At 41.3% G+C, this 14840-nt stretch overlaps 1 protein-coding gene across 5 annotated transcripts in view; it reads right to left on the bottom strand.

The window, feature by feature from the left end:
- HMCN1 (hemicentin 1) overlaps positions 1 to 14840 on the bottom strand; it is a 200580-nt gene that overhangs the window by 98170 nt on the left and 87570 nt on the right. For all 5 annotated transcript variants that reach the window (XM_068691241.1, XM_068691239.1, XM_068691242.1 and 2 more), the window contains exons 25-36: positions 14436 to 14531; positions 13827 to 14021; positions 12657 to 12787; positions 11841 to 11988; positions 11199 to 11325; positions 10720 to 10874; positions 5766 to 6044; positions 4866 to 5147; positions 3659 to 3767; positions 2900 to 3069; positions 2506 to 2660; positions 1071 to 1194 (exon numbers count right to left, since the gene is read on the bottom strand). In XM_068691241.1, the coding sequence (XP_068547342.1) occupies positions 1071 to 1194; positions 2506 to 2660; positions 2900 to 3069; positions 3659 to 3767; positions 4866 to 5147; positions 5766 to 6044; positions 10720 to 10874; positions 11199 to 11325; positions 11841 to 11988; positions 12657 to 12787; positions 13827 to 14021; positions 14436 to 14531 (1971 nt within the window). The remainder of the gene's footprint in view (positions 1 to 1070; positions 1195 to 2505; positions 2661 to 2899; positions 3070 to 3658; positions 3768 to 4865; positions 5148 to 5765; positions 6045 to 10719; positions 10875 to 11198; positions 11326 to 11840; positions 11989 to 12656; positions 12788 to 13826; positions 14022 to 14435; positions 14532 to 14840) is intronic.

The following is a 14840-nucleotide window of genomic DNA, read 5'->3' as shown; positions in this document are numbered from 1 at the left end:
GAGGGGTCAGAAAGAGAAGGCAGGGAAAGTGATTCTTAAAAATGGACTTGTAAGAAATGGGTGCACAACACAGAACAGCAGTTCTTCCAAGGTGGCAAGATCACTTGAACAGGTAATATTAAACCAAATGTTGTACAGTGCTTTAACAAGGCAAGACTCTGTATTACTGGTATCTGTAAATTTGGAATGTGCCATAAACACCAGACAGTGACACTCTGAACATGAAGATCACAAGCAAAATTTGTGAGCATGGGACTGACACCAAAATCAACTACGATGCAATTATCACAATATAAGATGAGTGCAGCTTCTCTTTCCAAGTCTCATTCAGGGAGATACTGAAATCTTATTTCTGTTTCAATTTAACATTTCCCAGTTACTGATTCTGTTTGACATTTAAAGTCCACATAATCATACTCATGAACACTTTGCCACAGTCCATCATCACTCCTCCTGTATTCTTTGAGGACTGAGTCACATCAAGAATGCACGACACTTCATGACCACTTCTGAGGTAAATATACGTAAATCATGGTGAGCGCATTTACCAAATTCACGTGCAAACAACAGCTTTTGAAGTTTCCCTGATTTATTTTGACTTGTTTTTAGCTGAAAAATAAAATTGTTTTTCACATGACAGAATTTTTTTTTCTCAGAGAAATTCATGTAGAACTTCCCCATTGCAAGTTCATGGGCAATGCCATTTTCTCCAGGAGATGTAGATTAAATTAGTAATGCCAATGGTGGGTACATCAGGTCTTGATTCAGAAACAGAGTATACTTCTGACTGTCTTGGTCAGAAGGTTTCTTGGGATAACAGAAAAGTTAACTGGAAGGTTTCTCTTTCGGTGGCCCTCAGTACCACACAAGAAAAGCCAAATCCCAAGAAAGACAGCTTTTGCTCTAGCTTCTTATGAATGGAGTGAGAGGAAGAATGAAAACTGAAGGATGGATGTGCACAGGTAACAAAAATGCCAGAGAGTTTAAAAGAGAAAGGAATACAGATGTAAAAAAGCTGCCTTAAAACCACCAAAGGTTTAGCTTCTAACTAGAGGCAGAAACATCATTACCGTGCACATGAAGCCGAACGTGCTGTTGGGCTTCTCCTGCAGCATTTGTTGCCACACAAGTGTATCGGCCAGCATCATCGAGCAGGGCCTTGACAACTTGCAGAATACGGCCTGAAGACTCCAGCTGTACCAAAACAGATAGAAGGGAACCACTTTACGCAATGATCACAGGCAGAGTCACTAAGCACCTCAAGTACTGTGTTCAGTTTTGGGCCCCTCGCTACATGAAGGACATGCAGGTGCTCAAGCGAGTCCAGAGAAGGGCAATGAAGCTGGTGAGGGGTCTGGAGAACAAGTCTTACGAGAAGAGATTGAGGGAGCTGGGATTGTTCAGCCTGGAGAAGATGAGGCTCAGGGGCAACCCTATCACTCTCTATAGAATGCCTTAAAGGAGGCTGTAGCAAGGTGGGGGTTGGTCTATTCTCCCATGTGCTTGGTGATAGGATGAAGGGGAATGGGCTAAAGTTGCACCAGGGGAGGTTTAGGTTGGATATTAGGAAGAACTTCTTTACCAGAAGGGTTGATAGGCATTTGAATAGGCTGCCCAGGGAAATGGTTGAGTCACCATCCCTGGAGGTCTTTAAAAGATGTTTAGATGTAGAGTTTAGTGATATGGTTTAGTGGAGGACTTATTAGTGTTAGGTCAGAGGTTGGACTAGGTGATCTTGGAGGTCTTTTCCAACCTCAATGGTTCTGTGATTCTGTGTAATGGCACAGTAGACATGTGTGCTGAATATAGCCAGTCTCATCTTTCTCCTAACCTGGCGCTGATATTCATGCAAGAGGTGTCTTGCTAGTTCAGAGACCTCGGTGTTCCTGGGACAATGGGATTATTTATTAGCTGTACAACTGTGAGAAGACCTACATGGCAGTGGGGCAGGCAAGCAAGGTGAAGATGGGGCTGCAAGCAGAGAGAGCTGCCTCTTGCATGATGTCAGAAACTGCTACAGCCTGAAGTAAATCAAAACTATTACAAGCACTTCATTCCCCGGAGCATGCAAGCACTAGGAAGGGCTGTTCACTGAAAGTTAGAATCTTACAATGAGACGGGAATGTACAAGTAGGTGCTGCAAGGGCAACGCTTATAGAAAAACTCATCTAATCCCACATCATGGTGGCAGGCGGGGAGAGGTACGTTCTAACTGACAGATGACCATACCTTGAAGGCTAAAGTATAACTGAAAGGAGCCAGATAATGAATTTACAGTCACAAACTCTTCTGGTACAGAGGTATCTAATGGGATTCAGTCTGCTTAACAGTGCTACTCAATCTGATAAACCATCCATTCAGGTAAAAAGCCCATCATTCTCCAGGATGGATCTTTTAGCATCTTTGTATCACAGCATGAGGAAAGCAAAAGGAAAATAAGCACTAACACATTTAACTTATTGTAACTATTTTTCATGGTTTGAATTCCATAAAAGTAGTACTTACTCTAGTATTTCCTCTGGCTGTGTTTACTGGTTGACCATCTTTTAACCAAGTTATGGAAGGGCTGGGAATGCCATTGGCTACACACTGCAGCGTTACAGGTTTGTGTATCACAACAGCTCTCTCAGAAGTGCCAGATGATTTGATGGTTGGAGGAACTGCAAGAAGCACCATAAACAAAAATAAAATATCATTTGAACATATACCTTTACATACACAGTGGCAATAGCCTTCCAATAAGAGTAGCTCTATTTTGACTTCATCTACTCTCATATCCTACTTTTCAACCCACTAATAAAAAAAATAAATAAATAAATTACAGAAAATTTGAGTATCTTCTTGACAGCCATGTACAGTAGTGGCAATCTGCTGCCTTTTTGCCCCTCGAATAACCTACCATGTACAGTAACATCAAATTCCTTTTCATGTTCTCCTGCCGTATTTGCAGCCACACATTTATAGCGGCCAGTATCTGACACTTGAGCTTGAGAGATAAGAAGTTTTTGTCCGTTTAATAAGATTTTATGTCCAGCTCCCTCTTCAACTGGCTGACCATCTTTTAACCACCTACCAAAAAGAAAGTATAAACTCAGACCTCTATTAGAGTAAGAGTGACAACAGTCCTAAAATATGCACATTTCTATTAAATAGAACATGTCAATAACTCTTATTTGCATTTCTAGGAAGGTTTGGAAATCTCAGGTAATATTTTGCTTTTCCAAATGTCATGGTCTGAAGTGGTTATCATGAGAAGGGAATATAGGGGAACAGGCACTAAAGAAGTCATCAGAAAGGTGACAGCTAGGAAGCAGTACAGAGAGCAGATACAAACCTCCAAAGCAAAGTCAATTGTTGCTGGTAGATGATAAATACACACTTGCGTTAGCCATGGAAGAAGAATTCGGTCAACTGTTTTTTATCTACACTACCTCCTAGGACATATATTTTGGCACAACCTACCCAATTACTTCAAAACAAAATGGGACTGAAATCTGGCAATGTACATGCCTGTTACTGTCTTCAGTGGAGATAAGAGCTTATCCTCCATACATTAACTATCACTACATAATATAGGCAGTTTAGAAACACTGCCTCTAAGCTCACTTCATCAAATAAAAGATTTTTTTTTATTTTACTGTCATACCAATCCACTTACATGATAGTTGGTGAGGGTGTCCCTGTTGCTGAACAATCTAACTCCAAAGGGCTATGGAGAATCACAAAGTAGTCCAAGAGCTCACCCCCACCTTCCACAAATGGTGGGACTGTAGGAGAGAAACATTCATCAGCAGAAATGTTTAAGTATCAGAAATGTCATAAAAGCTTATCAAAAGTAGTAACATTAAAAAAAATCTTGACATCCATCTCACTTTGGGACGTGGACAGATTTGGAGTTCATTAGGAATCATTGTTCCTAAGCAAAACACGTAGACAATGATATTTTCTTAATTCAACTCGCTATTCTCCATTTTTCATGTTTCTTTATTTTTTTCCAGATTTGTATGAGCTCTCTTGTGAAAGTGTGTACATGCTAGTGAGGAGAGCCTTTTAGCACCCTCCATCAGTAAACGGAGAAAGCAAAGGCATAGAGCAAAGAGGACCTGCAGGAGTGGCACAGGTTCTCTATCTCATCGTCCTTCAGGGGTGGGTGGGCTGGGAAGGAAGCACTGCGATATGGCTTCTCCCAGCTCCTTCACTGTCTAGCAAGATCAGCAAGATAAACCTGGCAATGGATGCTCTACATGTGCATGCAGTAGAGTGGCAGCACTCTTCAAGAGGATACTTCAAAGTGTCTATAGTGTCTATACAGGAAAAATCAAGTATTTTTGAAGGCCTGAAATAAATCCTTCCATGTCAAGAAGGTCTCTTCAACAATTAAAATTTGTACAATTCATTTACCTCACGACAGACAGAAGGGACTGCTGAGATTCAGACCATGGTAAAATATTAAATAGAATGAAGCGGAGAAAATCCTTCTCAAGAAAATGTTCCAAATTTGCAAAACACAATTCAAACTCAAGAGAAAGATGTTCTCCCTTCCCCCCCCCTCCCCCAGGCAACTACTCAGTGATCTTTTTTATCTAATTCTTTTCACATTTACAATCTTTCTCTAGGAAGAGAAGCTAGAAGAATTTTAAATGTTCCTGAGAATAATATTTGCCTAACCACATGCATGAAAATTCTCCAAGAACTAACCTGAAACTAAGTGTATTAGAACTGTCCTGCAACCCTGGGCAGAAAAAACTGTGCAGTGCCCAGATTTAACTAAATAAGCAGCAGATTATATAATGATATCAACAGAAATAAAAACTTAATCAGGTTTATATCAACATGATAAATCACTACTTCTGTTGCTCACACACCTAAGATTTCAACTTCATATTTGATTTCTTTTTCTCCAGCTATGCTTGTGGCCACACACAAATACTGGCCCTGGTCAGCCTCAACAGCATTGAGAATCTCCAGCTTCTTCCCACCAGACATGATGCGGAGGTTGCTGCTTGCTTTCACAGGCACGCCATCCTTTAACCAGGTAAGGAGAGGCGGAGGGTTGCCAGCAGCTTTACACTCTAACGTCAGAGAATTGCCAGCAACCACCTGCCTGCTCTGGGCTGTTTCAGCATCACCCTCAATTACTGGAGGAACTGTAGAAAAGAAAAAATATATTGCAAGTGATTAATTCTGTAGCCAGAAAATGTATTAAGAGCAAATGGGTTAGTTCCTCCCCACCCACTTTGGCTCTACAACCCATTATGTCATGCACAATTTCATGTGAGAATTTGCTGCTGTGGCAAGCCAAGACAAAAAGGAAACAGAGAAGTCAAATGATGTAGTTTAATATTGACCAGTTGCATAAAAGAGAGAGGATATTTGGGGCTTTGAGATGGAAGAACTGAATTTGAAGCTCTTAAAACAATACACCAGAGATCCTGCCCACAGTGTCTATTTCAGGTAAACATTGTTCACCATGCACATGTGGAAGGAGAAAGGATGCGTGGAAAATAAATTGTTCTGATACATCACTAAAGAAAAGGATCAAGGTCCCTGAAGTCAAGAGCTTTTTAGGAGTCAATTGAAGCACATGGTGTAAAGCTCCCTGTACAAAGACTTGCTAAACAGATCAGAGTTTAAACGCAACCCCTGACTGCTGTTCAACCCTTGACAGGCCTGCAAAGGCTTTGCACAGCATGAAGGCAGAAAAACTTTCAGTACACACTTCCTGTAACATGGCAAATAACCAAGTTCAATAAACTCTCACTTACCGTATACATCCACCTCATATATTTTTTCAGCAACTCCAGCAGCATTAGTCACATGGCAAGTGTACTTTGCAGAATCTGACACTTGGGCCCGAGGTATTTGCAGGAACTGCCCTCTATCCACGTATAGAGCTTGGGGGTTGGAAATAATTGGACGACCTTCTTTGTACCATGTAATGGTAGGAACTGGGATTCCCTTGGTTTCACATTCCAAATTTATAAGATTGTTAAGAAGTGCTGATACCTCTGTGGTAATATTTCCTCCTTTAATACTAGGAGGGACTATTTCAGAAGACAAAACAACAGCATTAAAGCCTTAGTATACACGTCTGTGCAACTTTAATTCAAATAAACATTAGAACATTGTAAGAATAAAAGATTTTTAGCTTAATCAGACTTCCAACCCATGCTGGTGTTTTCTGTCTTTCTCCCCGCACAGTTACACCTTGTCTGTACAATTCCACAGCACACAAAGGTGGAACCATGAAGACATCACTACACAAATGGAATCTAATGTCAAAAGGCCACCCTAGATTTAAGAAACAAGTGCCACAGCATAGGGCACTGGAAAGCATTGCTGCCCCACTGTAGATACCTGGGACCATTTCTACCTTCTAGGCTCCAACATGCACTAAGTAAGGTCATCTGGGCCTCTGTGACACCTGCAAAGCATTTGAGCAGGGCTCTGTCCCTTCCCAGTCTCTGAGGGGTAAATAAATAGCAATCCCTATATGTCTTGGGAGCTGCACCCTCCCAGGAACAGAAATCTGCTACTTAAAATACCAAATACATCCAAGAACCTCTGTGACTGGAATGGGAACTGCTGGGTACTCAGAACTTCTAAAGATGAAGTCACTTACTTTGAGACTAAATATGAGCTTAGCAGTCTAGCTTTATGCTCCTATTTTTGAAGCTTTTGGCCCATAGTCATTTCACTTGCTCACTAGGCAGCAGTACTCAGATTTTTTCTAGCAAACAAGCTCTCGTGTAAATCAGCCAATATAAAGAGTTCATAAATCTCTGTAGAAGTAATAAAAACACAGTGCAATTGGCAACAACTAAATTTATGACTGCTGAAAGTACCAGACACATCTGGCAAACACATTAACTCCTCTGCTGCCAAACATGCTCAGTATATCCTTGACTTCCACTGACTTCCATAGGACTCATTTAAAATGGCATCACAGAAATGTAAAAGTCAAGTGTCAGTGAAGGGACCTACACCTATGAGATGGATCTTGCCAGTTATCAAACCATGATGAAATATTTTCTTAATATTATCTGTGCAAAAATATGAAAATTTATAAAATATACTAAAATATACCCAGTTCAAAGGTGAGTGCATTTCTCTATCAATGGATGCTTTCATTCACAGAGATGGGGAATGGTTTTAACACAGTATTGTGGGAAAATATAAAAGCCAAAAGTCGGGTTAAAGATATAAAACAAAGTAAGAACTTCTGCAAATTAGCATCTAGGTTCCTCACTTACTCTGTGGGCTTCTGTTTGTCTGGCCAGGCTGAAGAAATTTGAAAGTAAAGACAGATTCCATTGTACTACCACAAAATCATCTCTCCTTGTTGAAGAACCTAAAGTAAGGTCTACTCATCTAGGGGAGATCTGAGAGGTTTTTATGCCTCTGATCTCATGACAGCCACAACCTTGATCACCAGAGAGTCCTCACAGCATTTCGTCTGCTCCCAACAGAAACAGACTTCACTGTGATTGATGTACAAGCATATTTCTATGCATGTGGTTACCCCATTTTTCAAAAATGTCCAAATGAGGGAAATAATGTAACAATTTTGATCGGGAACCTCACAGGGATTGGCTGCAGTGAGGGCTCCTGGCAGGGAGATGAACAAAGCCAACCCCAAACCCCCCAATAACGCAGCAGAGATGCCATCCGTTGCAGCGGTTGGTGGTTGGTCCGAGGCAGCAACCCAAACGGAGGAGATGCTGCCTCTCTGGGCTCATGTGGGCACCCATGTGGATCCCCTGAGGGGGGAGGCAGCAGTCCAGACAGGTGACTGCGGGGAACTCCGGAATCTGGAGGCCTATGTGGGCCATGAGGGAGGAGAGCGCTGTTATGGCTACAGGTGTGCCCTGCTTCAGGGACTGCAAGTGGCTGGGCTGCAGCAAGAAATCGGCAACCTGAGGGAGTCTCTGAGGGTGGCAGATAGGAGGGGTCTTCCCACCCCTGCTGTTGCTCGGCAGCCCTCTCCTATGTCCTGACAAGGGGTAGAGGCTGCCCCTGTTGAACACATGCAGAACAGAGGGCCAGACTGTCCGCAAGAGTCAAGGGGATGGACCCTTGTCTCGGCTCAGAGCAGAAAGAGACGTCTGTCCCTGACAACCAAGGTGCCACCTACCTCCACGGTGTCCCTGGGAAATAGATTTGAGGCTCTCAGGGAGGTCGCGGAAGAGGCTGAGGATCTGGACAGTAGTCCAAACCTGGGAAGCAACCCCAAGAAGAGAGTCAAGACTGGGGGAAGTGCAAAGCATAAGGATCAGGGCCAGATGAAGCACCACATTGTAACCTGTGCCACAAAAAAACCGCAGAGTCCTGGTGACTGGGGACTGGTAATAGGACAAAGGGTCTGGGAAGTGGAGGTCTCCCCCTGGTGGACATGGGAGTGGTTCGGGAGCATCTGAGTGGGCTCAACGCTCACAAATCCATGGGTCCTGATGGGATGCATCCGCATGTGCTAAGGGAGCTGGCAGATGTGATCGCCAAACCGCTCTCTATCATCTTTGAAAGGTCCTGGAGAACCGGTGAGGTGCCTGAAGACTGGAGGATAGACAATGTCACTCCGGTCTTCAAGAAGGGCAGGAAGGAGGATCTAGGAAACTACAGGCCAGTCAGTCTCACCTCTGTCCCTGGAAAGGTATTGGAGCAGCTTGTTCTGGATGCCATCTCCAAGCAATTGGAAGAAAAGAAGGTTATGAGGAGTAGTCAGCATGGATTCACCAAAGGGAAGTTGTGCTCGACCAACCTCATTGCCTTCTATGATGGCATCACCAGCTGAGTAGATGGGGGAAGAGCAGTGGATGTCATCTACCTTGACTTTAGCAAGGCTTTTGATACTGTCTCCCATGCAAAGCTGAGAAAGTGTGGGATAGAGGAGTGGATGGCAAGGTGGGTTGAGAACTGGCTGACTGGCTGAACTCAGAGGTTGGTGATCAACGGAGCAGAGTCTGGCTGGAGGCCTGTGACTAGCGGTGTTCCCCAGGGGTTGGTGCTCAGTCTGGTCTTGTTCAACATCTTTATCAACGACCTGGATGAGGGAATAGCGTCTGCCCTCAGCAAGTACACCAATAACACAAAGCTGGGGGGAGTGGCTGACACACCAGAAGGCTGTGCTGCCATTCAGTGAGACCTGGACCAGCTGGAGAGATGGGCAGGAAGAAACCAGATGAGGTTTAACAAGAGCAAGTGTAGAGTCCTGCACCTGGGAAGGAACAACCCGAAGTATCAGTACAAGCTGGGGGACGACCTGCTGGAGAGGAGCTCTGATGAAAATGACCTGGGGGTCCTGGTGGATGACAGGTTGACCATGAGCCAGCGGTGTGCCCTTGTGGCCAAGAGGGCTAATGGGATCCTGGCACGCATTAAAAGGAGCGTGGCCAGCAGGTCAAGGGAGGTGATCCTCCCCCTCTACTCTGCCCTGGTCAGGCCTTACCTGGAGTACTGTGTCCAGTTCTGGGCTCCCCAGTACAAGAAAGACAGGGATCTCCTGCAAATAGTCCAGTGGAGGGCAACAAAGATGATACAGGGCCTGGAGCATCTTCCCCATGAAGAAAGGCTGAGAGACCTGGGTCTGTTCAGCCTGGAGAAGAGAAGACTGAGAGGGGATCTCCAGATATATAAATATCTGAGAGATGGGGGACAGAAGGATGTAGCCAACCTCTTCTCAGTGGTTTGTGGGGATAGGACAAGGGGCAATGGCTGCAAGTTAGAGCACAGGAAGTTCCGCACTGACATGTGAAAGAACTTCTTCATGGTGAGGGTGATGGAGCATTGGAACAGACTGCCTAGGGAGGTTGTGGAGTCTCCTTCTCTGGAGATATTCAAGGCCTGTCTGGATGCCTACCTGAGCAGCCTGCTCTGAGGAACCTGCTTTGGCAAGGGGGTTGGACCCGATGATCTTCTGAGGTCCCTTCCAACCCCTACAGTTCTGTGATTCTGTGAATTTCAGATATCAGCACAAAAGATGCAACAGCTTCAGAAGCAAATCTACAGCTAACAAGGAATCACCCATCAACTTGAGGGCTCATGCAGATTCACACAATTTACGCTCTGGACTTAATAGTTTAATCGTAACTATAGATTCCTGCATTTGTTTCCCCCATCATTTCTGCAAGCACTGTATGCTTGAAGTTTTCAGGTATGACTGGGCTTTCATGTGCTCTTTGTCTTCCAAGTGGAAAAACTGTTCTTGTCTCCTTTCACTTCTCCTTCAAGTCTTCTTTCAAAAACTCCTTTCTGCTTTCATTGATTTTTCCCTTCCTTTTCTCCCAACATTTTATTTTCCATTTACCTAAAACTTTTGTGTTTTGATCACAGGAATTAATCACAAGCCTGTTCCCTGTGCAAAGACTTGGCTATTAGTAAAAATAAAAAAGCACACTCATTGTGCTTTAAAGTTCTTAAAATAATGTTAACATAGTTATCCACTGCTAGTGCTTCTTCCCTTATTCTTCCTTTATTTTTCAGTTTACACCAGCTAGAGAGAGATGACACACCACACTACCTGAAGATCTTCTGGACCATTCTGTTTCAAAGCCTATTGGGTCTGATTCTTACTGGTTTTGCACTTTGCCTTGTATTTTTGCGCTGAATTTAGTTTATTCCTTTTATAATTAATTTATATTTGTTTGAGCATCTCCATTCAAAATAGAAATCGTATGTGCAAAATTGAAATATCTTCTAGGATCATGCATTCTGTAAACTTACCATGGATAATCAGCTTTATCTCCTTCACTTGTTTGCCAGCAGTATTAGTGGCACTACACTGGTAACGACCTTTGTCAATCCTTCGAGCACTCCGTATGTGTAGAACTTGATCTTTGTCCAGAAGCTCAACATTCGGATCACCCAAGAACAAGGGCCTGGAATAGAGATTCTTTCACTTCACAGAACTCTGACCCCATCCTTTCAACATCAATTTAAACCGACAATAATAACAAGGGGTCCTTTAATGGCAGTAATTGTATTAAAGAGTATCATTTAGCACTAGCAACAGCATTCATCTGAAGAAACACTGTAAAGAGGCAAACTATTATAATTATTTTGATGCTTAGTTTTCAGAATAAACCAAAACACAAAGGTACTTTATGCAGGTCATCCAGAATACCAGCATCAGAGCCAGAGTCCTACTCCTGATCTCAGTTTCCTTTTCTAATTACTAGGTCTAATTACTAGGTCTTACTTACTTGCCATCTTTGAACCAGTGAATGTCAGGAAAAGGAAAGCCTTTGGCTCTACATTCCAGGCTGATTTCCTGGTTGAGGATGACTGCAATTTCACTGGGGGTGTCAGCACCTATTATACTTGGTGGAACTTTAAAAAGACAAAATGTTACAGTAAGAACATTTAAACAGGAGAGGTAAGCTATGAAACGAATAAATACATTAGTAGTGAGTCATACTAGTCCCTTGAAACAACTTTTGTTTACACTGCAAAACTACACGTGCTAGTTCACAACATCACTTCTACCACAAGCATTTCCACACTTGTGCTGCTGAACTGCACAGAATAAAACTCCTTTGTATCATGGAGCACAGTACCCCAAAAATACAAAATAAAGTATTAAAGACCAAAATCCAGAAATGAAAAACAGCATTTTGCCTCTGCTACTGTGAAAATGGCAAATTTTAAGTATTCATAAGCCATCATGAAGAGTGCTTCAGCAGCCAACACTTAATGGACAGTGAGAGGAAGAACTTTTTTTTTTATAGTATTTTGTAATTTACTGGCTTCTTAAATATCATTTGTTTTTGAGATCACCATCTTATAAAAAAAAACACACACACACACACAAAAACCAAAAACAACAACAACAAAAAAACACTAACCTAGTATATCTAGGTTAAAGAGTTTCTCAGAACTTCCTGCTACATTTATGGCTTTGCATGAATATTGTCCGGCATCATCAGTAGCAGCTTTAAGGAGCTTCAGTATCTTCCCGTTGTGCAAAATCTGGAGAGCACTGCTTTCCACAACCTCAAAAGAACCCAAGATATTATGTGATCCAAGTTACATCAGCCAGATTTTTTATTTTATTTTATTTTACAATAAAATGGTAATTTCAGTCTAAGGATAGCCTATTTCCCTTTTCAGTTATAGCAATAATCTCCTCAGTTTCTGCAATCTAACCAATATGACTTGTAGTTTAACAAAATAGAGGGTGAGAAAACCAAAGAAATTCTTTGTTTATCAGTAATGTTTAGTCATGAAGTTGCATAAAGAGGTCTCTCTTCATTTAAACTCACTTATCAGCTATGAGTAGAAGCACAGGACCCTAGGATAATCCTGAAGAATTCAAATCACCTCCAAGAATTCTCATTTCTCCAACTACAGAATAAAGAAAATACTACTACTGGTCCCCCCTACAAGTCTGTCATCTATAGTACTGGGAAATTGCTAAGGTTAATTTTTAGTGAAATCTTAAAAAAAAGAGTTTATTTTTGATTTGTTGAATAGATGAATTAATGGATTAGTCATATTCATCTGTCTTTGTGTGGGCGTTCTTAGTGCAGTTTAAATATACATACAAGCATGTACATGTATTTACTTTAAATGAGATCTAATACCAAGAACTCAAAATCAACACAAAATATTCTGAAACTGTTAATGGCTATGGTTACTTCAATTAGCTTAATAGTACCTACCTGGGTGTCTTCTTTATACCAGGAGATGATTGGGAAGGGGTTACCAGACACTTCACAAAAGAGACTTACAGGATGATTAACAACTACAGATGTATTTGTCACCTTTTCTTGATCTCTAATTTCAGGAGGAACTACGAGAAAGTTCAAAATCACGTAATAAGTCTTTTAATCCAGTGATTTCCCACTTCATCCTTTCCCTAAGTCACGGACTTCTATCTTCTACATTTTTCAGACACTTTTCATTCCCTCCCTGATGTTTCTGTTTCCCTTTTGGCTCTGGACATATCTCCCTATGTCTTCTCTTTCTCAAAGAACAGACTCTTCTCTTATCCTATAACAGACTCCCAGTGAAATCCACTGAAACACAATCACCAGCAGTATTTTAAAATAATAATCTGTAAGATGTCATGTTATTTGCTCAACATATAAAGGAAGTTGGACTCCCTAGAGTCATCTTTCCTCTTCATTGCTCTAGTCATCTCGAATAGTATTTACACATCACTTATCTCACTATGAGTACAAAGAGAATGGTCCTATGTGGTAGATTAGAAAATTCAAATCTCACTGACAAGGCCCTGCTGGCACATGATGGAATTCCTACATTTCTCACAAAAAGATATAATCCTGCTTGGGCATCAGTGCTCACAGGGGAAGTGAGCAGGGCTGGAAAAAAAAAAATACTCTGTAAGAAGCAAAGTGTACCATATAAAAACATACCTCACAGCCATCTATAGATTTTTTATTTTGCAATTAGGATTGGGAAAGAAAAACGTCAGGAACAAGTCTTCTCCCATTCTACACTCATTCTGACAAATAACTTATCTCTTATTTATGCTTAAAAATGCAGACCACCCAAACTTTAATTTTTACAGTGCAAAAAGTCTTCACTTGTTACTTGTATTAAAGTTATCAACTATAACCAGAGCTCTTTACAAATGAGACCCACCTAACTCTTTGAGAAAAACAAACATGTTTTGTATACAATGTTACAGTAAAGAGAAATAATAGAAAATACATGAAGTGTAACAGAATTGTAGAAATACGAGTACTCAGATTCATTTTTTTAATGAATTAACTGCACATGGGCAAGTTTGGAACACACAATTTCCAACAATGAAACGGAAGATGCTCTTCCAAAACAGTTTCTCACTAGTCGTACTTATTATTTACCATGAACTTTCAGGTTATATTTTCTTTCTGTGTTTCCAGCTTCATTGGTTGCCACACAGATATACTCTCCATTATCAGAAGGTGTTACAGAAGCTATGACCAGCAGTGTGCCATTCTCCAGAATTGAAATTCCTGGTTCACTGCCTGTCAGCTCTCTTCCGTTATGTAGCCATTTGATGACAGGCTTTGGAGTACCTAATGAGAAACACGAGAAACTTCAATAGTTCACTTAGCTCAGAGTAAGAGGGATTCAAATAATTACTATTGCTTGCTGGAAGTCTTGCTGGCAAGCACAATCCAGAGGGAGGCCATGAGCCTTCTAATTTACAGGCAGCCCCTACTGTTACAGTATGATGGTAACATAAAAAAATCTTAGTGCTAAACATTTTAACTTCCATGTTAGCTAGAAAGGACTTTTTACAGAGTTTCTATATGCAGTGGTTGTTTTAATAACTGTTAGTTTGAATTTTCCATATAAAGTATACATGCAAAACACTGTGTATATTGTATATTTTTACCATGACAGGGAATACAGAGAAATTTAGTGATCATCAGTGGTCAGCAGAAAAGGATACTTTTGTCACTGGAAGAATTAATAACGATACACACCTCTTGCTGGACATGGGAATGCAATGCGTTGATTTGCTACTCTTTCTTGAAAAGGACTATTGTATGGAGGGTCAAGATCATCTATAGTAGGTGACTCTGAAAGAAAATCAGATTTTCAAAATTTTTTGACCTCTGCTTCCAAGTGTGAAAATAAAGTCTGGCAACTCCTAACTTTTAAGTCTTAGTCACACAAGGTCAGATTCCAATAACCTGCAGTGACATAGCATACTACAAGAAGTTTTGACTTCAAGAGGAGTATTTAGGAAGCAAGCAGTACAAAGAAACTTTCCAGCTTGATTGAAATTGATTCTAAAATCCACTACATTTGTTTTGAAGGCAGAGACAACATTTCTGCAAATTCTGAAAAATATTAGATAAATTCTTTCCCATGCCACTTAGTATTCC

This window comes from Anas acuta, chromosome 8 (assembly GCF_963932015.1).
Source record: "Anas acuta chromosome 8, bAnaAcu1.1, whole genome shotgun sequence".
Classification (NCBI taxonomy): domain Eukaryota; kingdom Metazoa; phylum Chordata; class Aves; order Anseriformes; family Anatidae; genus Anas; species Anas acuta.
This window is presented reverse-complemented; position numbering and strand designations above follow the sequence as displayed.